The 26,183-nt window shown below is 49.9% G+C and overlaps 1 protein-coding gene across 7 annotated transcripts in view; it reads left to right on the forward strand.

Moving 5' to 3' along the window:
* The window catches only part of NSMF (NMDA receptor synaptonuclear signaling and neuronal migration factor), a 48,720-nt gene that overhangs the window by 14,310 nt on the left and 8,227 nt on the right, over positions 1–26,183 (forward strand). The window contains exons 3-12 of one of the 7 annotated variants that reach the window (XM_038156356.1): positions 5,971–6,447; positions 11,489–11,564; positions 13,328–13,333; positions 13,934–14,002; positions 17,909–17,961; positions 19,831–19,920; positions 21,538–21,659; positions 22,488–22,571; positions 23,569–23,602; positions 24,145–24,215. In XM_038156356.1, coding sequence (XP_038012284.1) covers positions 5,971–6,447; positions 11,489–11,564; positions 13,328–13,333; positions 13,934–14,002; positions 17,909–17,961; positions 19,831–19,920; positions 21,538–21,659; positions 22,488–22,571; positions 23,569–23,602; positions 24,145–24,215 — 1,082 coding nt within the window. The remainder of the gene's footprint in view (positions 1–5,970; positions 6,448–11,488; positions 11,565–13,327; positions 13,334–13,933; positions 14,003–17,908; positions 17,962–19,830; positions 19,921–21,537; positions 21,660–22,487; positions 22,572–23,568; positions 23,603–24,144; positions 24,216–26,183) is intronic. The other 6 variants (XM_038156360.1, XM_038156358.1, XM_038156357.1 and 3 more) reach the window with 6 other exon arrangements.

A 26,183-nucleotide genomic window follows, 5' to 3' on the forward strand; every position in this document is an offset into this window, starting at 1 on the left:
TCTTTTTCTCTAGAGATGTTTGTCCTGTGCCCAGGACAGACCCAGCAGTGCAGCTGGTCCTGCTCTCAGTATACGCCTGTGCTGATGAGGGGGTGGTGGCCTTTTTGGGAAAAGCCCGTGCTCTGGAGGGAGTTGTAGGTGGCCTGAGCTCAGGACAAAGCAGGGATGTGAAATCTCATCTCTGAGGGCTTCAGGCCTCTTCTAGCATCAGCCAGTGCAAGGATGGTGTGGGTGTATCCTGAAACTTGCTGTGGAATATGTTGTTGGCTTACAAAGGGAACAAAGACGTAGGTCACGGTGTTACCATGGAGATGCTGAGGCCGGTGATGGAGCTGCCACTTGCTCCTTCAGGTCGTGTCTCACAGTAGCAATTTCATCTGTTCACATTAATGTTACAGGCCAGACTAAAAGGTTACTCACCTATGAGATGCCAGGTCAATGCTATCTTGAGTTTGTTTGTTTTTGAAGCCCATTTGAGCAGGGAAGACTAATTGGAACTATTTTGTCATAGTTAAGTGACCTTCTGCTTTCTCAGAGCAGCTCCCTTCCAGAAGCAGCCTTTGCCTGTTGCCTGTGCAGGTCCTTGCCTGTGCACAGCTCAAGAAAAAAAAGGAGTTGCTGGAGAGGGTCCAGAGGTGATGAGGGGTCTGGAGCATCTCTCATCTGAGGAGAGACTGCAGGAGCTGGGTCTGGTTAGTCTGGAGCAGAGAAGCTTCAGAGGGGATCTGGTTAGTGCACATAAATGTCTCCAAGGAGAGTCAGAGGATGGTGCCACACTCTGTTCAGTGGTGCCAGTGACAGGACAGGGAGCAATGGCCATAAACTAAAACACAAGAAGTTCCACCTCAACATGAGGAAGGGAGAAAGAGCTCTGGATCAGGTGCCCGGGGAGGGTGTGGAGTCTTCCTCTCTGGAGGCATTCCAAACCCACCTGGACATGTTCCTGTGTCACCTGTTCCATGTGACCCTGCCTTGGCAGGGACTTGGACTGGATGATCTTCAGAGATCCCTTCCAACCCTTGCTATTCTGTGATTCCATCTACTCATTTGGCTTTGAAGCTACTGCATGGCTGAAATGCCACTGTGACTTTTTTTTTTAATTGTTGTATCTTCCCTTTTGATATCCCTGCCTCACGCTTCAATAACTTGAACAAAATTCCCATTTTCTTCCCATGACTATTTCTTGATCACATTTCAGCCCTGAGCCTAGCAAGGTGGGGGCGGGCTGCCTGTCCTGTGCAAGGAGCACATTGTTGGGAAAACACAGCTGGCATGGGGAGAAGCTCTGCATTACATCTCTGAGAGGGAGCAGAGGAGACCAGGACCTGCCAGCACACCTGAGGGGCAGTGACAGGCATGTGGGAGGTCTTGGAGTTGTGATTGCAAGAGAAACTTCTCAGCTGTGCTATTTGAATGGTTGTTACGGGTTTTGCAGCACCCTCAGGTCTGGCCAGAGCACCTCTGTGCTCTCCTCACTGAGGGAATCAGCTGGATTCCTCCTGGTGCGAGGTAAAAACATCATTAACTTCATTCCTACTTCTGTGAGCAAGGCCATGCACATACACCCAAAAACTTTCCATTCATCTTCAGTGATTGTGGCAGTTCTTTGATTTGAAGTTGGAACTTACTTGTCATAAATATCCGGTCCAGAGAGTTCCAGCTGAGGAGGAGCAGGAAGAAAGAACTGTCTCTCTGAAATTTTTTTTGCTGAGATGACAGATGTTCTTTTAATAGAGTTTATCTGGATTCCCCTTTGCCACTTTCCCTCTGATGCTGGAGCGGAGGCTTTAAATCTAAGGTGCTTTAATCATCAGTTTAGCTGCTAAATAGAGGAGTAAATTTGGAGCTTCTGTGTGTGCCTTGTGGCTATATTCTGCCTTGATTTATAAACTTCTCATCCCAGGGGGTCACAAGGCAGTCTGCAGCAGATAGGAGTTTGGCTCCACAGTTGTGGATGGGCATCATTCAGCTGGGGCTGATCCCAGCGTGTTCCCTGCTCTGGAGAAACGGGGTGGCAGTGAAAGGAAAATGTACAAGCCCTTTCTCAGTTCCCTAAGCCAGAGTGAGTGCTCAAGCTAGAGTTACTGAATGAGAAAGGATGTATTGTAAGTATCTAATACTAATAAAAGCCTAATTATCAGGAACTGCATGTCTGAGAATGTGGGTTCTTTTTTCCCCAAGACACTGCCAGTTGTCCAGCACAGATTGTCACTGCTGTCAGTCTTTGGTCATGCATGTGCCCTGTGTTGGGCTGTGCTGTGTGGAAGGTGAAGAAAGAAATGTCAGACAGGAGGAAATGAAGCCAAAAAGACAAAAGGTTGTGTGTTCAAGCACGTCATGAGGGGGGTGAGAAGTGGTTTGGCCCTCAGGCCTGGATGTCAAGCCCTGCTGGACTTGGCCTAGGTGGGCAGGGAAGTGATGGAAATACCACCTCGGTGTTTCTGGTACCAGTGGACACAGGATCTACAGATCAAGCATGCTGGTTTTCTTCCTTTCGTCTTGCTGCTCAGTTCCTCATGCACAATAAATCCATGTAGAGCAAGAATCGAGGTGAAAAGAGAACCTGAGGAACCTGATTTATCTGGTCCTAAGTAGCTTTGCAGCAGTGTGAGACACAGGTGTTGCTGCTGAAGGCAGCAGGTGGGGGAGCAGAGTCGTTCCCAGGGCAGCTCTGGCGAGGTGAGGGGAGGGAGCTGTGCCAGGCTGCCCAGTCACGCTGCCCGGGGCTGCCGTGGCAGGTGGATGGAGCAGCTGGGAGTGGGAGAGGTGGCAAGAGCCATATGAAAATGAAAAAGGGAGCAGCAGCTCGAGGCGAGGGTGTTAACAGCAGCCTGCTGCAGCTGACTCCAGAAGGCAGCTCCAGTCATTGCTGAGCTCCTGTGAGTGTCCCTTGGTTCTCCTCACCCAACTTCCCTGTGGCTCAGCTCTAATCCAGCACTGATTTCTGGACCAGCCTGACTTCTTTCCCAGCAGAAGCAAACTATTAGCTTCAAATGCCTTTGTGGCAACAAGTGCAGTGTTTTGGCACCTGAATCCTGTTCACTGCTAGCACAGACAAGGGTCACTGGTCACATCTTGGGGCTGCTGCTGTGTATGACCTTGTGTATGTGAATGCACAGCCTCCTGAAATGGTGTGAATTCTGTTCTACAGGCCAGTAATTCATTATGATGGACGTTTGAATCTCTTTTCCTTCCACACTATTTTCTCTCTGTAGATAATTCTTTATTAACGACTACTCTTGAATAAAGCTTCATATTCCCTTGGCATGTGAAGTTGCTTCTCCAGTGTGTAATTACTGAAGGTGCTAAATTGAATGAAAATGAAGAATTATCCAATTGTTTTACAAAAAGAAAGTACATTGGTGTGCTGGCAGCCCTTTGTAGTGTAGATCATGAAAACTCTTACATAAGTATGAGTGAAAACACTTTGAGGAGGGGACAAGTAAGGTTGGAAGAAAGAATTATCCTCATATTTTGCATGCTAGATCAGATAGGTAGTTTATGTCAAATATATCTGGTCAATCCTGCCAGGATTTCAGAAAAAATTTACTCTTGCTTGAAACCAGTCATGGGCCCCTGAAATGTCTGTAAATTTTATGGAGCTGAACAGACCTCACTGCTTATAAAACAGAGATTGGAATTGGTCTCTTTGGTCTTGTGATCATCAGCATTTTCAGGCATATTATGCTTTGGGGACTTCATTTTTCCATTTAGCCACAGGTTCCAGGGCTCAGGCATTCCTGGATCTCTGAATTCCAGAGCTGTCCATGTGTGAGTGAAGGTGACACTCCTGTGTGTTCCCTCTGAGGAGGCTGTACATCTCCCATAGAAGTATCAGTTTCAGGAGGAACAGGGGCAGCTGTCAGCCGTGATTTTGTGGTGTCTTAAGAAATCTGTAGCGTCACTGTGCCCACACAGATTAGTAAATTTGACAAGTTGAGAAGAGTACTTAGAGCTGGCCTTTGTTTTTAATTTTAAAAATGGTTTGTTTGGCACTATTAGCGAGCACAGATCTTGGCAGATCTCAGGGAGTCTTTGGTGGTGTTTTCCCAAGACATGCCCACTCTAGAGCACAGTTAATCCTGGAGCTGGGGAGGATCTGAGCTACTGGAGAGCAGATGTGGGGGACCTGCTGACTCTTGAGGGGTGACACGTGGTTTGAGAGACTCTGGGGCCTGTGAGCACTCTCTGCACTTTTCCCTGACCCTGTACCCTGCAGCTGGGTACAGGCTTTGGGATGACAGCCTGTGGAGCACCTTCCACTGGAATGGCCCTTGTTGTCCATCAGGCTCCTCCTGGAGCAGGTGCAAATGTCCACACTGACCATGGGGCAAAGTAGAGCCCTGCCAGTCTTTCACACTATCTGGGCTGTATTTGAGGGGCACTACCCCTCACTACACCTGGACATGGATTTTTGACTTCTTGTGAAGCCTGGACAGAGCATCAGCTGCAGGTTCAAAAGGCACAGCTCTTTCCTCAGGACTCCTACAGTGTCTCCTCCTGGCCAGCTCCAGTATCCAGAGACTGTGAGGAGACAAATGAAAGGAAACCTGACTTGTGTCAGCCTGAACAGCCCTGACAGTCAGTTCTTGAGCAGAGTGGCCAGAGACTGATTTATTTCCTAGTGGTGCTGGAGGAAGTTGTATCTCAAGCAGAAAAATGCCACAAGGGTGACACCCTGGACCAGTACCAGCTCAGTTCTCCTTGCAAACAGAGCAGGGGGAGAGGCCCTGGGCAATGTGAGCATGTTCCAGGATGGATTTCAGATCCAAAAGCTGACTGTGTATGGCCTCAGCTTGGGAAGGCTCCTCTCAGAGGGGCACAGGAGCACTTCATGGGCAGGAGCAAAAGGTCCATATTACACACGTGCACCACCACTCTTGTCTGGAGGTCGTTCTCCTCTTCCTCCTTCACGTCATGGCCAGTTGCAAGGTCGCCAAGCCTTCAAACTGTGGATGAGTTCTTCCAGGTCATGACTCGGTAGCCGAACATGTTCCATAAATATGTACTGAAGTAAAGGCTTAGGTTTGCTTTCTGCCTCTGTTTTATGTGCTTCTGTCTGTGCTGGACACTAATGATTTCATTTTTTGAGTAGCAGTCACATAAATAATGCCTTCCCTGCAGAGCCTTTTTGCCAGTCCCTGAGCTGCTTCCCATCTGAGGGGAAGTGTAAGAGGTAATTAACAGCCACTTGAAAAAGGATTAGCAGGTGGGTGGGAGCTACTGTTGGGTTCATGCATGGAATTGCCATGGAAATGCTGAGATTTCCTGGCACTTCATCCAGTGTGTGGGCTCCAAAGATAGTTGCACTCATGGGCCTCTCTCCTTTGGATCTTTCTACCCTGCAAAGGGAGCGGCTGTGTTTTCTTCCAGGACAGCTCCCACAGGCCGAGCTGTGGCCATCTGTGAGACCGGGGCGTGCCGTGAGCAGGGTGCTGTGCTGCAGCTGTCGGTTGAAGTCTTGCTGCATTTCTTTCATGTCAAACCACCTGGCAGAAAATCAGGAGGAAAAAAACCCAAACAAACCTTGTCGGTTTGCCCCTTTGCCAGTGTTCTGAAAGAACTTAATGCACCACTCAGAGTCTGGCACTTGGAGAAGGTGGTGCTGGTCCTTGTCCTGCAGACTGTGACCGGCTCCGTAACCCTCGTGTGGCTGAACAGAGCTGCAGCTGAACCAGGGCTGTCTTGCATGGCAGCATTTTCATGCTGTGCAATGAGACCTGCATTTGCTGCTAGAGTTGTTGGTTGGCCACACATGTGTAAAATATTGGGCCTCTCTGTGAGAAATAGCTCTCATTTCAGCACCTGCTCTGGAGGTTTAGAAAGTGGTGATGGGCACACCTTCGTCTGAAATGGTTCCTGCGGGGACCTCCTGTGACTGTCTCCCCTACACAGCAGTAGCAAAGAGCCTCCTGAATTTGCCAGTGTCTGTGGGGCTTTGCTTTAAGGAAAATGTGCCTTTTGTTTCAGATCACCTGCTAGCAGACTCCTACATCGGGCAGGAGGACTCCCCTGAGATGCAGCAGGTGGCCCAGAACAAGCGCAGGCTCTCGGTCATCTCGGACGGCAAATTCGAGAGGAGCTTCACTGAGGAGCAGGCGGAGAAGCTGCCGAGCGAGGGCCCCAAGCCACGAGTCTACACCATCTCTGGAGAGAGGCCGATGCTGTCGGAGCACGAGAATGACAGCATGGAACTGGTGGTGATGAAGGGGGCCGCCCATGAGGAGTGTCACCACGGCCACCACGCGCACGGCGCCGGCGGCTCACACGGCGTCCGGCACTGCAAGGCCTGGCCGGGTGGCCGCCAGGGCTCCAAAGAGTGCCCCAACTGCTCCAGGCTGGCTGCCCCTTCCCAGCAGTCCATTGAGCTGGAGCAGCACCCACCTGGCGAGGCTGGGTGGCACAGGAAAAGGCTGGAGAGGATGTACAGTGTCGATCGAGTGTCTGGTAAGTGAGTGCTGGGTGGTTGTTGTTGTAGTTGTATTGAGGATTGGTGAATAAAGTGATCTCTAGACTGTAAGGTCTCAGAAGGTAAAATGCAAAGTTTTTTAGAAACTACACATTTTTTTTATAGACAGTTACGATAAAGGTGGATTTGATTGGTTTTTAATTAATGCTCTTCACACCATTGATTAATTAGGAACAACACCCTTCTTGTAAACATTTTACAATTAACAACACGTTCAAAACACTAGCTGCAGGATTGTTTTAATTCTTTCTCTGAGCTTTTTCAAAACTTCCCAGAGGAATGTCTGGGAAAGTTTATCTGATTCTCTCCCTGTAACCAGACTGTCAGCCCCACGCCAGGTGACATGAAAGGTGACACCCATCTCATCCCAGCACAGGGATTTTCATCCTGGACCCTTCTGGGCAGAAGGGGCAGAATTCCTGGAAAGGGATTGTCAAAGGAGGAGTTTGCAATAAGCTAAGCTCAGCTGGAGCCAGCTCATCCTAGCTCCTGGTCATCAACGGCTGCTCTGTGTGGTTTTCATGACTTCATGCAGCTCAGTGAGCTCCTTTTCTGGGGAGGCAGAGCAAAAGAGGAAGGTCTCTATCAAAACCCTGCATCCATGCTCATCCCAGAGGTAGTTCAGAGCAGGATCCTCTCTCTGCCTCTTGCTGGGCAGGGAAAGTCTTTCTGAACTGCTCTGTAGGAAACTCAAGTTATGGTGTTCTGTACTTTGGTGTGTTCCCAAAATTCTTGTTTGCAGGGCTAGAAACCACTCATGTAGTGCCACCTCATGGGCTTCCTACAAATACTAGCAAATAACATAGTGTTGGACTTTTTCCCTCCTTTCTTCCCTGCCTAATGTTCTCAGGGAAGAGTGCTTGTAATTATTCCATTCTATTAAAAAAAACCAAAAAACAAAGATTGTCTTTAAAAACTGAACCAATAATCAAATATATGTCACAGTCTGTTGCTTTGAATTACAAACTTATGTGCAGTCCATCTTTGCCTGTGTGTGGCTGGCAAAGAGTCTGGCCTGATTTGTCTGATTTTTTCTGTAAACACATATCAAGGCATTTAGAGCAGAGAGTCTGGCCAGGAAAGGTCAGGGTTTTCTCCTTGGAAAGAAACTGTGTATAAGGACTGTGGAGATCAAACTGTCCAGCTTCCCTGAGTTCAGAGTTTTCTGATAAATACTGCAGTGGTATTTACTACAGGTAAAATCACCAAAGGTTTGGGTCCTGGACCATGTTTTTATGCCTAGATACCTGAAATTATGTGGCAACATGAATATATGGCTGAAACTGAAGAGTAGTAATGAAAAAATAGCTGATTATGAAATGTGTGGAAAAACTGCAGCTCCCTGAAATCCTGTGCATGATTTTTAAGCATCGTTCCTCTGTTCCCTGGGACTTTTTGGGATTCACATCAGACACTGCATGTGCCCCATACAAGCTCCTGTGGAGAAAATGAGCTTTATCCCAGCCCAAACCAGCACACCTGGACAAATCAGAATTGCACTGTGGGACTAAAGGAAGTTACTTGATACAGAAGCAAGGGAAAGCTCCACATCATTAATGGAGGGCTTTAACTCCTCATAGCTGGAGCTGTGTTTGCTGGAAAAGCTGTGCTGGCAATTCCTGCAAGGAGATGCTGTTACTGGGCCTTGGAGTTCAGTAACAGTTTTCAACCAGGCAGCCGTTTTCATTGGGGCCAGTCATCAGTGTGGAGTGGAGATTAGTCTTTCTGAAATTGTGCCAGAATAGTCACTTAAATGGGAACAAAGTGGCCAGTTCAGTGCCTGTGGATGCCCCCATGGGCATTCCATGTTTCAGCAGCTCCCCTCGGTGCTCATCTCTAGCCTCTGGGTCCTGACATGTGTGGCTGCACAGGCAGGGCTGTGTCCCCAAGCCCAATTTCCATCCCAGCACTGGCATCATGGAAGGAGAGTTCCCTCAGCTTGGTCTTATTTGCACTCTCTATCCAAGTGCTGCCACTCAGAGATAACCCCAGAATTGAGCAGCACAAGTGCCACAGGTTGCAAGAATTCCCTGGCATGTCCTTCCTGCCTGGCTAGCAGAGGAAAGGGAGCAGAGAGGAGTGGAGGCGGGAGAGGCTGATTTCCCCAGGGTTCACCTGGCAGTGCTGCTTCTGTTTGCATTCACATGACAAGTTGCTGCTGCAAACCAGCCCTTAGGGCAGCCAGGCCCCATTGGCATCACTGAATACGGGCTTTGATGCTGAGTTTCTGATGCCTGACCCTGTCGGAACTCAGAATGTTCCCCAGACATTCTCGGACGTTCCAGACCCAGGTCAAAAGCATCTGAGACCCTGGCATGCAGCCAGAGACCCCTGTGGCTTTGAATCTGACCCATGGAACAGTTTACCAACTTTGCAGGAAGAACAAGAAGTCACAAAAGTTTAGATATTGTAGTAGAAGTAGTCACGAAGTGAAAGGAAGGATTTCTGAGTGCTGTACAGGGGGGTTTTAAGCCTTGTACGCAGGGGTCCAGGTTTTGTACATGGGGGTTAGGAGATCTAAGATGGAGGGACTTGGGTGTGCCCTGTCCTCTTTCTTTCTCCTTCCTAGCCTCCATGTCTTTGGTGATGTTGGCACTCACAGATTGGTTTAGAGTAGAAAGTCACCATTCAATATAGATAGTAGGTATTGGGGAAAAGGTATAAACATGTAGTATGTAATATATGATATAAAAGATAGCACCAGCCCCCTGGGAGGGCAGTGTGCCTTTGTCTGAGCTGCTGAACGGGCCACAGCAGTTCAGGAGAAGAATATTGTAGATAACCAACAATAAACAACCTTGAGAACAGACAACAGAAGACTACTGAGTCTTTCTTCGAAGGCACGGGTTGGAGGAGGGACTTTTCCATCTTTCGGGGTCACCCCAATCCGGGGGTGAAACCCCACATGACCCCATTCCAGGGGAGCACAAGCTGTCATCTCCTGGGCTGCTCCCAGCATCTGATACAGACACATCCACTCGTGGACAGAGGTGCTGGGATTTGGGTGCAGTGGGAAGTGACTGGACATGCTGGATGGTGGTGGTGGTGTCCCTCCAGTCTTAGCAGGCCCCTGGCTCCTCCACTGTTTCCTCACAATTGGTGGTGAAAGGAAAGGAGAACAAGCTGCTCTGCCTGGCCAGAAAGGATTTGCTGCCTGCTCCTGGCAGCAACAGCCATGCCCATGATCTGAATTTTAATTTAGTGAATGAGCTCTGGAGCTGAGCTGTACTGCCCAGTTGTCTCCTGAAAGCTCCTCTGCTGATGTTTTACCCTCTGAAGGGTCCCAAATCCTTTCTTCCACATTGAGTGCTCTGTGGAGGGCAGGGGTATTTTTCCTAAGTTAACTTCAGTCTATGAGAAAAGGAAAGCTCCCAGCGATGGGGCAGGCAAAGCCTCCTAAGGATATTAGCTGTTGTTAATAAGCTCTGCTTTGAACCAAAGCCTGTGGCTTAAAAGCTGTAAAACACATGAAGAGACTGTCAGTCCTTTGAGATGAGTAGTCCCTGAGAAGCCTATACAGAGTTGTTGGCTAAAAAGGAATTTGTACAACTTCTCCTTCACCACTTCTGTGGGTTGGAGGCTTCAAACAAGTAACTCATTTACAGTCTGAGTTGTTCTGCTTTGCTTCTGTCTCTGTGTTTTGGAGAAGAGCAGACTTTGGGACTGCAGCAGAAGTCTTTAGCATACTGGAATGCAGTTTCATTTAACAGATATATTTCCTTGGAGTGCCTTTAAACAAGACTTGACGTAAACTGTGAGCTGAGAAGGAGAGTCTGCTACAGCTTCCTATAGATTTCTTGGAAGCTGCACTTCAAAGGAAGGCTCCCCAGCTGCAGTTAGCATTTTTTGCATCTGTAATTGCAGCCCCTTTCTGTACTTTCAGGGAATAATCTGTATGATATGATGATCTGTACAAAACATTTGGTAAAATAGCTGGTCTCTAGTAATTATGCCTGCAGTGGGCATGTGGAGTTTGATTGGGCTTGGGCCAGTGAAAGTGAATTAAAAAATACCTTGACAATGCCAGAATATGAAATATTATCAGATCTGAAGACTTGAATGACTGAGGCAAGACACAATCAGCAACATGGGGCAAGGCATTAGGCAAGGGAGCCACAAATTGGGTGTGAAGCAAGATGAAAAACCAGGTAGCCCCCAGCCCCAGGAATCCAGTCCAGTGAGTTCTCACAAGTGTTGTGGCAGTGGATTTCAATACCCCTCTGATTCCCTGCCTGCCTGACTCCAGCCTGAGAGTTCTCAGCAGGAGCTGCTGCTTGGGCAGGTTCCTCCTCCTGGTCATCACACACATAATTGGTAACTTATTTTGCTTTTTGTCTTAGTGGTCATTCAGTGAAGGTGATGCAGTGTTCTGATGCCCTGGAAATCGGAAAAAGCTCCCAATTGGTTTGGGCAGGGCAGTTTACAAAGAGAGGTGACTAAATCAGCTCAGTTACCTGCAGGTTGTGGAGATGATGGGTGGTTTGACTTCCAAACCAGGGGAACTCCTGAAGGCCAAGTCACCAAGAGCAGGCGTGAGAGGGGTTTATTGAAACTTCAGTGGCAGAAAAAGAGAGGATATTTCAGACTTACTGTTCTGAGTGGAAGGTAAATGCTTTTCATCACTCGGCCAGAAACAACTAGAGGAATGGGACAGTTTAAATCAATGGTATAAAGGAAAAGGCAGAGACAGGAAAATGCTTTTAATGAATAATGTTTCTCTTCCCTGTTTTTTTTTTTCCTAGTTCAAATGTCAGTTCTTTAATTCCTGGATTATTCTAATCTCCAATCCTTAAGATAGAGCTTTTATTCTTCACCTAATAGCCTGATAGACAGGCTTAGCACAAATTTACAGAACACTCGGTGGCAAGTGTGCATTTATATGAGGAGAATGAGACTTGAACTGTTCAGTCAGGGCAGGATGCTGAAGGAAAGTCCTGAGAGAACAAGCTTGGGGAGGAAATGTGGCTGTTTGAAGGATGTCTGTGCCTGCTGGGTGCTCAGGCTCTCTCTCTCTTGCAGATGATGTCCCCATACGAACCTGGTTCCCAAAGGAGAACCTCTTCAGTTTTCACACTGCTACTACAACTATGCAAGCGTAAGTGAAACCCCTGCTGTGGCTTTTGTTCTGAATCTCAGGGTCTGGACATGCTCAGAGCCTGGAGCAGGAGGAGTTGTGTGTTTGGCATCACTGTTCAGGGATAAGAGAGAAAGAGAGAAACTTGTCTCTTGTTAATTTTCTTTCCCACTTACCGGTTCTTCCCTGCTGCTCTCATTTCTTTGGTTTTACCTTCTTTTAACTCCTCGGGCTACCCTCCTCTGCTTCCCTGATTTTGTCTGTGACTCTGTGGCCTGGCTGCTTTTGCAGAGCAAGGCTCCTGTGGATCACCAGCTGACACCCTCCACAGCTGCTTCTGCTGCACACACTTCCCAGGGGAAGGGTATTCCAGGCTTGCCCTGCATCCCTCACTCCCCAGAGGTGCCTTCCTCTGGGATAAGGAAGCCCTGCAGCTCTGCACTGGTCTGCACGTGTGAAAAAGTGTCAGTAAAATCCCTGCAAAGTATGAAGGGGTGTGAGTTAGGAGGAGCCTTTCCCTCCACACTCCATGCAGGTTCCTGGGTGCTGAGTTTGGGAGGAGGCAGCTCTCAAAGGGCTCAGGAGAGTGAGGGAAGCCTTGTCTCCAGGTTGTGCCCAGCTTGCCAGGGAGTGCTGCCTTCCTGGTTTCCAGTATTTCCCGCCTGACTGGAAAACCAAGGCAAGCAGAGAGGAAAACAAGATGCTGCTCTGCCTTCCAAGGCCCTTCCCCAACCTTGTCACCTTTTTCCTATGTGTTTCTTCCAATGTCTGGGACACCCTCAACTCTCTGGCTCTGTTTTCTTCTTTTCTAATCTGGTGTCCTTTTTGTACTCTTGTTTCTCGGACATTTCTTCTTTCCCTTGTGCTTTTCCCTCCCCAAATGCTGAAAAGAGGCTGGTTATTTCTCTTGGGATAACCCAGACTGGACCAGACCTGGAAGGATTTGTGCAGGGAGGGCTGGATCTGGAGTTGAGGAGTGGGGTAGCTGTGTCCCCCAGAAAAAAACTTTTGAAAGATATTGCCTGATAACAGTCAATGGTATTTCATAGTTCTGATCTGACCCACAAATCATCAGCAAAATCAGCACAGTTGGACACAGCCTTTGCTGTCTGAATTTGTATTTTCTGGGCAGATTTGTTGCAGGATTATGGCCCATGGCTGGGTTGGCAAGGCTTGAAGGCCATTGTGGGGTTGGTCTGGGGAATGGTGCCCCGAGGGAACCCTTGAGGAGCACAAGTCCCTTGGTAGATGTGGCTCCTTGGTTAACATTTCTGGAGTTTCTGGGCTGCCTCTAGAAGTGACACAGAAACAAACTACTCCAGAAGTTCAGGGCACCTCTCCGAAGTGCTGGAGTGGCTCTCCAGGTGCCCTTGGCCTCTGCTTCAGTGTTTTCAGCCTGCTGTGCTCACTCCCTTCATGGAGCAGGCAGCATGAGCCAGCTTCAGCAGTGTTTGTCATGGTGGGAGCAGCTCTCCCTGTTGCAGGAGCTCGTGGTTCTGCAGCCTGGCAGGCCACACTCAGCTCTTGTACATCTGCACGTTCTCTGGGTCTGTATGGAGCTCAGTTTGCATCCAAGCCACATGTCAGCCTTGCCCCAGGGAGGATTGAGCTCAGTCAAGGAGGAGTCTCACCACTGAGAAATGTTTAATTTAAAAAGCAATTTCCTTCCATCTAACAAGAAATATTCCTTCTGGAGTGAGAATTCCCTCAGAACATTGGCTGGGGCTGAGCACTAATAAATTCCTCTTTTCTCTCTTTTCCCCTGCATCTCCTGGAATCTCTAGCATCTCGTAAGTATAATCTTATTTTTTTTATTTCCTTGTCTGTTGGTGTCCTGGCTAAACTCTCCTCTCCTGTCCATCATATTCACTTGTGCTTTCCCTGTGCCGAGGGCTGTCTGTCAGCTGGCAGGAGGTTAGGTGGCTACACCTGGTAGGCCTACATGGATCCCACCAAACCATCCTCATCCTCCGAGTGCAGCCCTTCGTCACTGGCACACTTTGTCCCTCTGGATGCTGGTGGGCAGAGGGGGTGTGGCTGCAGCTCCCAGGTCCTTTCTGCAGAGCAGGGATGGTGGTTGCTCCTTTGGGCCACGTTCTGATGTTTGAGGAGCAGCCCAGGGATGGTGGTTGCTCCTTTGGGCCACGTTCTGATGTTTGAGGAGCAGCCCAGGGATGGTGGTTGCTCCTTTGGGCCGCGTTCTGATGTTTGAGGAGCAGCCCAGGGGAGTGAGAAGCTGTGGTCTTGAGTGCCCTGACCCACATGCGGCGCTGCCCGGCCCCCTGGGCAGCTCAGCCTCTGTTGTCTGCCCAGAGCTTCCCTCTGTGTGTCCCTTGTCCTCTCCACTTCCAAGCTGTGGACTTGGTTAATGGCTTGAAATGGTTTCCCAGGGCGTTCAGGGGCTACGCAGAGAGGAAGAGACGGAAACGAGAGAATGATTCTGCAGCTCTTATCCAGAGGTAGGGCCCGTCCCCCACAGCTGTGACCTGGTGTTGCATGGGCCCTTGGGGTCACTGCTGAACCCTGGTGGCGTTGACTGTGGCTGTCCCTGTCTCTGTGCTGTCCTGGGGACACTGACAGTGGCTCTGCTGGAGTTGTGGAGGTGAATGATGCTCAGGATAGCTGATCTCCATCTTCTTAAAGAACACTGTCAAGTTTCTTTTAGCATTCCACATGATCTGTGCCTCAGGCAGAAAAATACATACTTAAAAAATTAAAGATGCAATTTACCCATTCCAGTTTGGAATTTTGTATCATCACAGAATGGCTTGAATTGGAAGAAACCTAAATTATGATTTAGTTCCACCTCCCTTGCCACAGGCAGGAATTTGAGGTTAGATTAATAGTGTATGTGCCAATGCTGCATGTACAATTGCACCTCAAAAATCTGAGACCTAGGCAAAATTGACATCTCTAGTGACCAGAAGTCTATTTTAAAGTATTTTTTTTCTCAATAATAGAAGGGAAATAAAAGTGGATGGGGACTGATTCCTTGTCCAGGTATCACAGAAAGGCCTGGTTTCCTTCTGCAGGCTTCCTATAGCACATCGTTTACTCACAGTAGGAATCAGAGCTGGTTTGGTTTTTTAAATGTGCCAAGAGTTGTGGCAGCCTACTAAAAAGGATAACACAGTATCTGTGTAATTGGTTTAAAACTACCATGATCACTTCAGCACAAAAAAACCAAGTTTCAAAACCAAGTAGGAGAAAAACATCAGGCTTTCTTAACTGAGAAATTGCCAGGCAATATTTTTTAATAGCAACTTCAGAATGGTGAGGTTTCTTTCATCAATAACAAAGAGAAATAAAAATCCAAACTAAAGACACTCTAAACAAATAGACAGTGTATCTTTAAAAAGAGAGATTTCTCAGAATTTGTTAGGCAGAGGCAAGTCTTGGTTAGAAAATGGCTTGTGAGTACAGGAGCAGTTGTGAACCTTGGTGGGGCTGTGCAGTCAGGAGAGAGGATGGACTCACCCGAGCCATGTCCTTCTCCTGCTGTGCACACTGCAGGCTGGCAGGGCAGGGAGCCTGGCTGTGGCTGCTGTGTCCCAGAGAGGAGGTGGGACAGCAGTGGAGGGTCTCTGGCTGCAGGGATTGCTGGCAGAGCTCAGCTCTGTCCTGCAGAGGAGCGAGGAGAACCCTACTGTGAGTTTGGGTGTTTGTTGTGCAGCCCTTGGTGGGTGTTTCAGGGTTCAGCTGTTCTCACACAGCCCCTTCAGTGCTGTCCTGGTGTCCAGGGAGGCTGGATTGTGTGGTGTGGCCACAGGGATGCTGCCTGTGGAGTGAGGGATGCCCAGAGCTTTGCCCACTGCAGGAGCAGCCGGAGAGGGCAGTGTAAGAGCTGCTGCCAGGAGTTTGGGTGGTGAAAAGACTTCTGGGCAGAGTGTGGTGACCCACTGCAGGCAGAGCTGCAGGGTGTGGAGTGGGACTGCAGTGTCTTGGAGCCCCTCTGGCTGGGAGGGCTACCCTGGAGGTGCCATGGAGTCATGCAGATCATGAGGCACGCTGGAGGAGAGCTGTTCAGAAAGGGGAATGGTAAGGAGATTTCATTGCTGCAACTTGAGGGATTCTGGTTGTGTCATGATGGGTGAAGGGATCAAGTGTCACAGGGTTCCTGGGTGCAGTTGCAGGAGCCAGGCAGGAAAGCTGGGCAGGTTTGGGGAGCCCCACTGCTGACAGAGCTGGTTGCAGCTTTCCCAGGGCCTGTCATGCTGACATGCAGGCACAGAGGAGCCTGAGGAGCCAGGCAGCTGCAAGAAGCCCTCAGAAGGATCTAGGTGTTCACAGCATGGCCACATTAGGAGGCAGTCCCAGACTGGCACTTCTTTTCCAAAGGGCTGTTTTTTCTAGAAGAAAATAGATGGAGCAAAAGGCCTCTGTCCCATTCTGTGAGTGTTTCGTGCAGTGATTAACTTTGAACAGCTGGATTCTCCTTGGAGCTGCTCTCAGCAGAGTTTAGGAGATGGTATTTAGTCTCTCAAGGGAGAGCCCAAGCTGTCCAGGCAGCTGGGAGCAGCCTTATTCTATGGCAAAGGCTGCTTTACCCCTCTTCCCCAAGGGTCTGAAGAAACTCCTCTGTGGAGAGGACTGCTGAGCATTTAGAAGAAAAGCAGGTTTTACTCCAAAATGCCAAAAGCCCAAAGGATGTGACAGTGGCCTTGGGCAAATAACAATGGTGCTTAGTGTCTGGTATGATCTCAGGCTCACAACAGACCATAAAGATTTCCATATAACATGTGTCTGAGACTTTTTTTGTGTAAAGAACAGCCCTGGTTCCTTTAAAATGTTGTATTTATTTGGATTTTAATCAAATGTGCTGTAAGACAGACCCAGTTGTCAGTGATGGTGCATCCCAGAAGGCTTTGTACAAAGAGCCAGGCCAGGGATGTGTCTAAAGGGGCACTTGTCATATCCACAGCAGTGAATCTTCATGTACCCAAGTAGAGACAAAATAAATCTTTGGGAAACATTTATAGCCCGAGTGTAGACAGAAGTTTGGCGTGGAATAATGCTGCTCCCAGCTGCTGGTTTTGCTTCTTGCTGAATTTGGAGCCTGATGACAGCAAGGGCTCCCAGGCCAAAGAGGGGAAGTGCAGGAGGTGACGTGGGTGCAGCGCTCTCCCATGAGGACTGTGTTTGTGTGGATCTCCTGGACAGGAGCAGATGTATCCCAGTTTCTCTGAACAACTTCTTGTCAGTGCTGGAAGTGTCGAAGTGTCCTTTGGTCCAGTCAGTTTGCTAAAGCATCTGCATGGTTGGACCATGTCCTTACTCATCCCGCTAACCTGCGTGTGAGCCAGACAACTTGTGACTTACCCCTTTCACCAGCTGTGGTGTCTGTTGCCTGGTGTTTGCCCTGTGTGTTGGAGGCCACAAGGAATCCAGGAAGGCTCCCCCACTCCAGGGTGCCCAGTGCATGGGCTCTCTGTCCTGGGGCTGCACTGTGGGGTAAAGCCACAGTCACTAAATAGGCTTCATGGAGAGGTGACACTGCTCTTGATGCTGCTTCTCCCTGTCTCTTCTGGTGTCCTGTTTGTTCCTGTTCTGTTCTTGCCTCGTGAGTGATGAGAAACTGAGAGAAGCTGGTCCCTTGTACTCGGAGGGGCTGGACAGAGTCCCTTTGCCACGGCCTCTGGGGAGTGGCCAGGACATTCTGTTTCACACAGACCTGACTCTGGGCTGTAGCTGCTCCCCGGGGCTTTCCCCTGGAGCTGTGTGCTCTGCAGCCCCTCTGGACCTGCCTGTGAGGCCAGGGCAGGGCAGCACACGGGGAGAGCAGGCCCATGGAGACAGGCAGCATCACTGAACTCTGCTGTGCAAGGAGGGAGAAAGTGCTTTGGTCCTCCCCAGTTGTGCCTGGAGAGCAGCACGAGCTGCATGGTTACCAACAGCACGGGAGGGGTTTAGGAGCTGCTGTGTTTGGGAATGAGCACAGCCACGAGTGTGCAGAGCCTGGGCACCCCACATTCTGCTGGAGAGGGGAGCAGTTACTGCTCTTTACCAGGAAAAGAGGGAACACTGCCAGCACGGGCAGCAGTGGGTGTCCTCAGCAAATACAGCACAGGTGAAGCTTAACCAGGGAAAAGGGAAAGCAGCCATGAGCTGGGGGCTGCCCTCTGGGACCCCACTTGCCCTGTACCAGCAGCCCAGGGAGCTCAGAACAGCCCCGCTCAATGAACATCACCATCCCCACCACTAAATCACTTCAGGTTGGGGACCTGGTCTCCAGCTTTGGAATGCCCAGAAGAAAATATGCCATCATCCCCATTTTATTTTCTTCCTCCCTGTTTTCACAGTCCTGCTGGGCCCAGGTGTTGCTTCTTGTCACCTTTCTCAAAGGTTGTGTTTGGCCTTTCTTTCAGGAATTTTCGGAAGCACCTCCGCATGGTGGGGAGCCGAAGGGTTAAAGCACAAAGTAAGTGAGCACCTGGAAGTGTGGCTGTGAGGAGCTGGGCTTTGTGGGGTTTGTGGGAATTCTGTCACAAGCAAATGTGGATTGAAAGGACCTGGCTTTGGGCTGGAGAGAGGAATTGACCTGTTGGTGCCATTTGACCCTACAAACAAGGAGGCCAGGTGGTTGCAAGTGTCCAGGACATTGTGGATGGCTGCAGCAGCCTGGAGGCTGTTCCCAAGGACCCTCTGCTGTGGCTGTGGAACATCTCTGGTGCAAGGCGTGGAAGGAAAGCCACAGCATCCTTGTCCCCTGTGTGCATTTTGGTGATCACTGGGGTGGAGGCCAGTGAGGAGAACCCGAGCTGCGAGTCCAGCAGAGCTGCCTGGCCTCTCTCTGCAGCTGTAACCAGCTGTGGCTCCATGTGCCACACAGACTGCTGGCTGTCCCCTCCTGCCCTGTCCCACTGTCATCTCCACAGCCGGGCCTGGGAGAGAGTTGCCTGGTGGAAGGAAGAAAGAAGAGGATCAGAGAAGAGATTGGAGCAAGGGACAAATCAAGGGAGTGTTATGCCTCACTGGGAAAGAAATCACCTCTTAGGCCTGCAAAATGGCAGTTCCCTTTCCCTGGTGAAGGCAGTAATCCTCCACAACTTGGTTGGGCGACTCCCTTAGTGCTGTGAAAGTGGTATAACCTGCTCCTAGGAGCTGAGGATTGCTCCAGAAGAGAAAGCATCTTGTTCTTCCCACCCCCTGGCCAGGCATCATGTACAGAGTGCCCACAGCAAAGCACTGCTGAGTTCAATTTGCATTCTTTCCTTTCTCATGTGCTGTGGGAAGTGATCAGCAAAGAGCTTTGCCCTTTCCAGAGTCTTCATTGGCATCTGAGTTAGCACTGCCTGACGTGGACAGGGCTTGCCTCCATGAAACTCAGGCGTACCTCTGCCTCAGGAACTCTCGGGTCATGTTTTCAAAGCTTTCTTTCTGTGCACAGTGGCTAAATGCCTGGGTTTATCTGAAAGCTGAGGATAGAGATCACCTGAAGAACTGAAGACATGGTTTGTCTCCCCAGACGCCCACTCTGGCCACACTTCAGCAGGGGGCAGGCTGCTCTTGTGATGCTGATCTGCAGTGAATTCCTGTGCTGCTGTTACTCAGTTCCCTGCTGCACACTCTGTCTGCCACCAGAAATAGGTATTAGTGCCCATAAGTGGCTGTTAATCCTGGCATAATGGCTCTCACATGGGCTTGCCAAGTCAGACGTGGTGGTTGCCAGTTCCCAGGAATTTGCCTGCGGTGCAGCTGTCTGAGCCAAGCTCCCTGGTTTGTGCTTGGGAAATGCCAGTGCAAACAATACAACACTCCTTGGGAGGAAAAAAAGCCATGAGTAGTGCTCACAAGAGTGCAGGCAAGCAAAGGCTGAAGGATTTCCTCTTTTGAACAAAATGTAGAAAGCATGAGCTTTCCAGAGACATCCCCTCCCTGCTGTTTGGTCCAGCTCTGACTGGGATGCCAGTAGAACATGAAGGGAGAACTTCCTGGAGCACTACAGCTGCCTTCTGGCCATGCAGGTGTTGCAGTGCATATTTCTGTGAGGCCTTGGGATCTGAGCGCTTACACTGGGACACTGGACTGGCCTTGGTTAAATTGAGGTTTGAGCTGTGTGCATTTGAGGAGAGACCATCAAGTGTTGTCCTTTTTCTGTGTTCCACGTCCATCCTCTGCACAAGTGGGCACTTGTCTCTGCTGTGTGGAAGGGACTCACGTTTGGCAAGTGGAAGGACCAGCCCATGGGAGTCTGTGATGTGTGGCAATCTGCTGGATGATTTGTTTGCTGGCAGCAGCAGAGGCTCTTTGGGATCTGTTAATGTCGTGCTCTGGTTTTATCCTTTAGCATTTGCCGAACGGCGTGAGAGGAGCTTCAGCAGGTCCTGGAGTGACCCGACTCCCATCAAAGCTGATTCCTTCCATGACTCTCGAGAAAGTGAGTTCTGAGTCCTTTGAGCTTCCTCCTGTGGGCAAACCCTCCAGCAGTTGTTGACTGGAGTCCCACTGGAGTAACTCCTCTGTGCCCTCTGTCCTGTCTGTGATCCTTTTTTAGTTTCCTGAGATCGGAGCAGGTAACGCTCCAGGTGTATGTACCTGTTCATCTGTGTGTACCTGTATTTATTTGTAGAGCACCACTCATCCAACCTCAGATTATTGAGCAGTTGCCAAAGGGTACCCAGTGGTACAGCTCTCTTACAGCCCTCTGTTCCCATCATCCCTTATCCTCTTGGCACCAAACAACCTCTCTGGAAACTCACCAGTCCAAGGCTGCCTTTCACCATAGTGGGGCTAATGTGGCTTCCCATGCAGGAGCCCCTTCTGAGCTCTTTCCTAGCCTGGAATAGCTCAAGAACACAGCTGATGAGATGGAGCTTTGATTTCCTGCACAGGTGATAGCTTGGGGCAATCTGATCTTCATTTGGGCTGCCAGGAATCCCTCTGGGAATCCCCAGTAATGCTGCCATGTTCTGCTTGAGGGGACTGAGATGCTGTTGTGTTCATTTACAGGAAGGAATGCCAGCATCTGTATTCTTATAAAGGGAATGGCTGTTTTACACAGATTTTATTGCAAGCCTGTAGGCAGGAGCTTGGTGGATATGAGTTTGCCCATGTTGAAGTGAATTTCATTAATGAAATGACCTGATCTACCAGGTAAGCACAAGATCTGGCCCTGCTAGCTGTAGAAGACCCAGGTTGCAAGGGGAGGTATATGAAAGGCCAGGTTCACAACATGACCGTGTTGTTTGGCAGTCTGACTCCTCCCTGCTCCCTCAGCTGCCCGGAGGCAGATGGAAAAGCCATGGAGAAGCCATGGAGAAGCCATAGGAAAGCCGTGGTTCACACAGGCTCCGGGCACTGCCCAGCGACACTCGGACATCCCCAAAGGCACAAACAGCGGCACCTCGGTTCTCTTTCCTCAGTGCAGCAACCATCTCTGTTTTTAACCTTTAATGGTCAATTATATTCCTTCCAGATGTTTTTTTCCCCAGGAGGCATTGAAGGTCAACAGGTAAGGTCGATTTGGAGAGCAAGTTCAAGTCTACTGTTGCAATATGACTGTGTTTGTTGCAGCTGTCCTCACGCACGCTCTAAGACTTCTCTGCCAGGACCAGTCTGACCAGCAAGTCAGATTTTCTTTATAATCCCTGAAAAGATCTAGTCAGAGCAGTAATTACCACAAGGAGACCAGCTTTGAAGTCTTTGGACTTCTGCTTATCAGCCTGGCAGTGCTGAAGTGTAGAGAGTCTGTCTGTGTTCTGTCTCCTTCCCCATTCTGGAGTGACAGGGTGACTGTTGTGACTTAGCATTTGAAAACCAAGCTTGGTGACTGCGAGAGTGATGAAGTTCTGTGACATGTGATGTGAGCTCTCTGTGCACTCTTCATTTGTTACATGTTTGTCTGTTTGAAGACACCAGCCCCAGAGTGGTGTCTGTCACTCTATGGGTGACAAGAGAGCACGAGTGTCATGGCACCTCTTGTGAGGAAGCTGCCAAGGCAGGATGGAGTGGGGAGGGCTGCTCTGCCCTTGTAATGCTCCCTGTGTTCTGGCAGGCCATGACCTTCAGGATTCCTGCGGGACTCTGGATGGTGACTTTGACTTGAACTGGGAAGCAGAAAAGGAACTTGAAGCCATGGCATGTGATGGAGAAGACTTTATTCCACCAAAAATAATGGTGAGAGTTTCCAGCTCGTCCTCTGCCTGTCCTTTCAGTGCTGCTAAGCTCAGGATTTTCATGGGAAGTCTGTTGTATAGGCACAGCCTCAGGTGTCTGTGAGGGTCACTCAGAGATGAACCAAGACTTGACACGGGCTCAGATCTGTTGTTGCTGGGGGTAGTGCATTGAAAGAAAACTAGAAGGAGGGATCTGTAGTGCAAATCAGAGCAGGACTGACATCAACACAGAACCAAGTCAGCTTGAGGCTTGTTAACCCTGAAAATAGAGACCTGAGCACCACTGCCAGCTCTGCTCCCACAGCGAGGAACTGAGGGGCCTGGAATCAAACAGAGTTCAGGCTCTGCTGCTGCTGGAGCCAGCTGAGGCTTCAGCCACAGTTGTCAGGCACTGTCTGACACCTGCAGTCCTGTGCCTGGTGCAGGGCCAGCCCTTGGCTGGACCCTGTGCAGGTCCCACCAGACACTGAACACTCCCTAAGCAAAAGCAGGTTTTGCAGGAGTGATCCTCACTGGGATACAGCAATCCATGGTGGTGCACGAGCTGCTCCATCCTCTGTGCATCCCAGTCTCCCCTTTCCAGCCTGTTCTGGGCCCCGTGCAGCCTGAGGGCAGAGCTGTGTGCTCATGTGACACTCAGGGGCACTAGGCAGGCCTGGGGGTGCTCTGGGCTGGAAACTTCCCATTGGGATGTGGATAGACTGGGTTAGCTGCTACCTCGAGTCACACCTGAGACCAGCTGAACAGGCACTGTTTTATGGCCTTCATGCTTCTGTCCAGACTCTATTGCCTTGTCCTCATGCTGTTGCACCTTTTTCCCCCTTTGCAGCTCATTTCTTCCAAGGTGCCCAAAGCAGAGTATGTCCCAACAATTATCCGCAGGGACGACCCCTCCATCATCCCCATCCTCTATGTAAGTAAATTACTTCTGCTGTGATGAGAGCACAAGTCATACAGACACTTTTTTATTTCCCTAGTTCCTGTTAGGGTGACTCCAAAATGCTGATATGATTTGGAAAAGCTATCAGGAAGGGGCTGGGGGTGTGTTGAACCCAGCTTTGGGGTCTGGAGTAGCTTTGTGGGGGCTCATGTCTAGGTGGAGCTGTCAGGTGGGATGGAAATTGCACATGTGGGCTCTGCAGGCCCAGCCAAGCTGCGTGGGAGGATCGTCAAGGGAAGGCAGGACAGGCATTGCCAGGCTTAGGGCTCCTCCTTATGCTCATCCTTGGGATAAGCAGCACTCAGAGCTCAGCAGTGAACCATCAGCCCCGTCACCCCACGTGCAGTGAGGCATCCCTGTCAGTCATTAATTTAACTCTGACTTTTCCCTGGGAGTCTGGCCTGAGCAGGTGTCTGATACAGCAGTGAGAAGTCACAGGTTTCTTTTTCTAATCACCTAATTTGCAAGGGAAGGTGGGCCTGAGAGCCCAGCCAGGCCACTGTCAGTGTGCAGCAGGCTGTGCTGCTGGGGTGTAGCCTTGCTGCTCTTGTCTCTCTTCTTTGGAGGGTTGTTCAGTGTCCTGCTGACCCTGCTGTGGCAGAGGCAGCTGTGTTGGGAGAGCAGCTGTTTGTCAGCCAGCTTGGCCAGGGGTAAAGCCAGAGAGTGGCTGCAAAACTCAAGCCAAACAGGCATTGCTGATGTTGACTGCATCTGAGGGACAGTCTGTGCTTTGGATGTGTCTGCAGGCTTCAGCTGCAAGCCTGTGGGTGGATTTGATCTTCATGGACTGTTCAGTCTTCAGCTTCTGTGCTGAAATGTGATTTAGGGTGAGGGTTACTGCTGCTGTGACCAGCACCCATCACTTGGTGTAAATGTGCTCTTAAAGCATCCTTGGAATGGGATTGTGTGATTATTAGGGAGGTGGTGGAGTGACAGTGATCCTTTATATGTCTTCTCTCTTGGTTCTCAGGACCATGAACATGCCACGTTTGATGACATCCTGGGTACGTGAGTTTTACCTCCTTTTCTTATCTCCTGCCCATTGCAAATGTAACCATCAATATTTAAGTCACTCGGCTGCCCTGTGCTTCAGCTGCCACTCACAGAGGTGTTTTTGTCACCCCAGTGACCCTTGACAGTCAGCTGGCTGCTCTTGGGTGTGCTGCTGTAATAAACACTCACTTCTTTGGTCTGTTTTCTGTGCTAAACTCGTTGTTTGTGGCAGGGAAACTGAGGCATGGGACAGCAGGTGCCTGTTCGTTGTACCTGTGGTGGGGAGTGGGAGCAGTGACAGAGGGCCAGGAAGGCTGGGGCTGCTCCAGAGCTGTGGTCACTGCAGAGCAGTGTCTGGTGCTGTTCCATCCCTTCTCTGCCCTGTCACCTGCTGATATTTCCTGCTCCCACAGCATCCTTGGCATGTACTGAGCACCCCTGAGGTCAGCTTCCTGCCCTCAGGACTGAGTGTAAAGAAATGAGATTAATTTTTTGACCTTTGTCTGTGGTTCATCTTTTCCAACGTTTTGTTTGGTTGGGTTTTTTTTTGCAGAGGAAATAGAGAAGAAGCTGAACATTTATCGGAAAGGCTGCAAAATCTGGAAAATGCTAATATTTTGCCAGGTACATGAAAGTTGTTAAGCACTTGGGCGATTTGTTACAAATTTATCATTTTCTGTGGGGAAAGTGACATAGAGGAACCAATATTCAAAGTCAGCTTCCATTAAAGTCAGCTTCCAAGGCACAGCTTTCACTTCCCATTTCCCAGACATAGAGCAGTCTCAAGCTGCTGTGACAGAGGAAATCAAATCTGATTTAGTGAGGCCAAGTCAAGAGCTGGGCTGATTCTCTCAAGGAACCCCGGACAAACCAGCATCAGCACTGACCTAGAAAGGATTCCAGAGACAGGAGGAAGCACTTGCAGTGCCATAGTGTCATGGTTTGACGCTGGCCCAATGCCAGTGCCCCCATGAAAACCCATCCTCCCCTGGTGTCTGCTGTGAGATGTGATCAGAGACAGAGCAAAGCAGGCCTCCACTTGTAAACAAAAGGGAAAAAAACTTTATTATCACACACTTATACAACAATGAACACACAGAGCAGAATGGAAACCTTGCAAACATTCCTCCTCCCCCCACTCAATTCTCACAGAATGACACAAAACTTTAGATCTCTCCTCAGTCCATCACTCTTCAAATAATCAACACAGTCCATCTCCACCCTTCCGACAATCACTTCTCATTTCATCAAGGAGAGAAGAGCCCCCCTTTGTGCCACAGGCCAATCCCCGTCACTCAACAACTGCACGTCGTGACTTCTTCCTTCCATGTTCAGTGCTCTCACCACTGCACATGGACCAGAGCTGCTTTTAGGGTTTCCCTTTCAAGAATGCAGTTCCAGAAGAGAACGACAGTCTCTCACTGTTTTGGGACACCACAATATTTCCCGAGGGGTCTCACCATTACTCATCAGCTCACATCACTCCTTGGCGCCGCCTCCTCCTGTTCGGGACACCAGTCCCCCCCAATATTTCAGCCGAGTCTCACCATCACTTCTTTGGCGCCGCCTCATGCAGTCTCTGTATTGATTCTGCTCATGGCTATACAAGAAAGAGTCCAGCCAAAAGCCACTCTATCATCTCCCCCACCTAGGATTTCCTCAGCTTCTCTCCGTCGTTCTTCACTTGCACCGCTCTCTCACCTTTTATATTTCCTCTCATCCGTCTCTCTCTCCTTCGACTGAGGATCAGCATTTGCCAGTTTCCACCTTCCGCAGAAGTTAAAATCACAGTCTCTGCTCAGCTTGAACTCCCACACTGCTACACACTCTTCATTGGGCACGGTTCCCATTGCCTCGGCCCGGCCGGTGCTATCACATCCAAGATAGCACTGGCACCTCTCTCTCACTCTCTCTCTCTCTCTCTCGAGGAGGGGGGGCTGCCCGCTGCTTCTCTGAATTCCTCCACCCCTCCGTCTCTGTGGGGAACTCACTCTTATCCAAGCCATCGCCTCCCGTCTTCGGCCCATGGCTCCGGCCTACCTCCTTCGGCCGCATGGCCCTTTCCCCCTCCCCCACCCAGCCCGAAGCTGGGCAGGGGAGGTCTGAACTCTTCCATCCACCGGAACCAAGAGAGCCAAGATCCTGTGAGTTCTCGCTTTTAACCCCTGTGTTCTCAGAGGCGGATCCATATCCTCAATGGTCAAACCAGGTGCCAATATCCACATCTGGGCACCTATTGGTTCGACCACTACCACCTCCCAAAAACTCATTTCCTCTCAAACCACGACACATAGTTATGGTTTCCATCCAGCTTCAGTGTGACAGTGACAGTGGTGTGTGTTTTGGGTCAGATGGCTCAGCAGGGAGCTGGAAGCCAGAGGATGCAGGAGAAGGGTCAGGCTGGAGCTGTGGCTGGGACAGTCCAGGCCCTGCTGGATTTGGGAGTTGCTGGGGATTTCCTTCCCAAGTTTGCTGTTCCTGGTGGTGGTCAGCTGTGGACTTCCCCAGCAGATGTGCCATGAGAAGTGAGGGAGGTGACCTGACATAACTCCCTCCATGTGCCCAGTGCTGCAGAGGAGCAGCTTTGCTGCA

This window comes from Motacilla alba, chromosome 17 (assembly GCF_015832195.1).
Source record: "Motacilla alba alba isolate MOTALB_02 chromosome 17, Motacilla_alba_V1.0_pri, whole genome shotgun sequence".
Taxonomy (NCBI): Eukaryota; Metazoa; Chordata; class Aves; order Passeriformes; family Motacillidae; genus Motacilla; species Motacilla alba.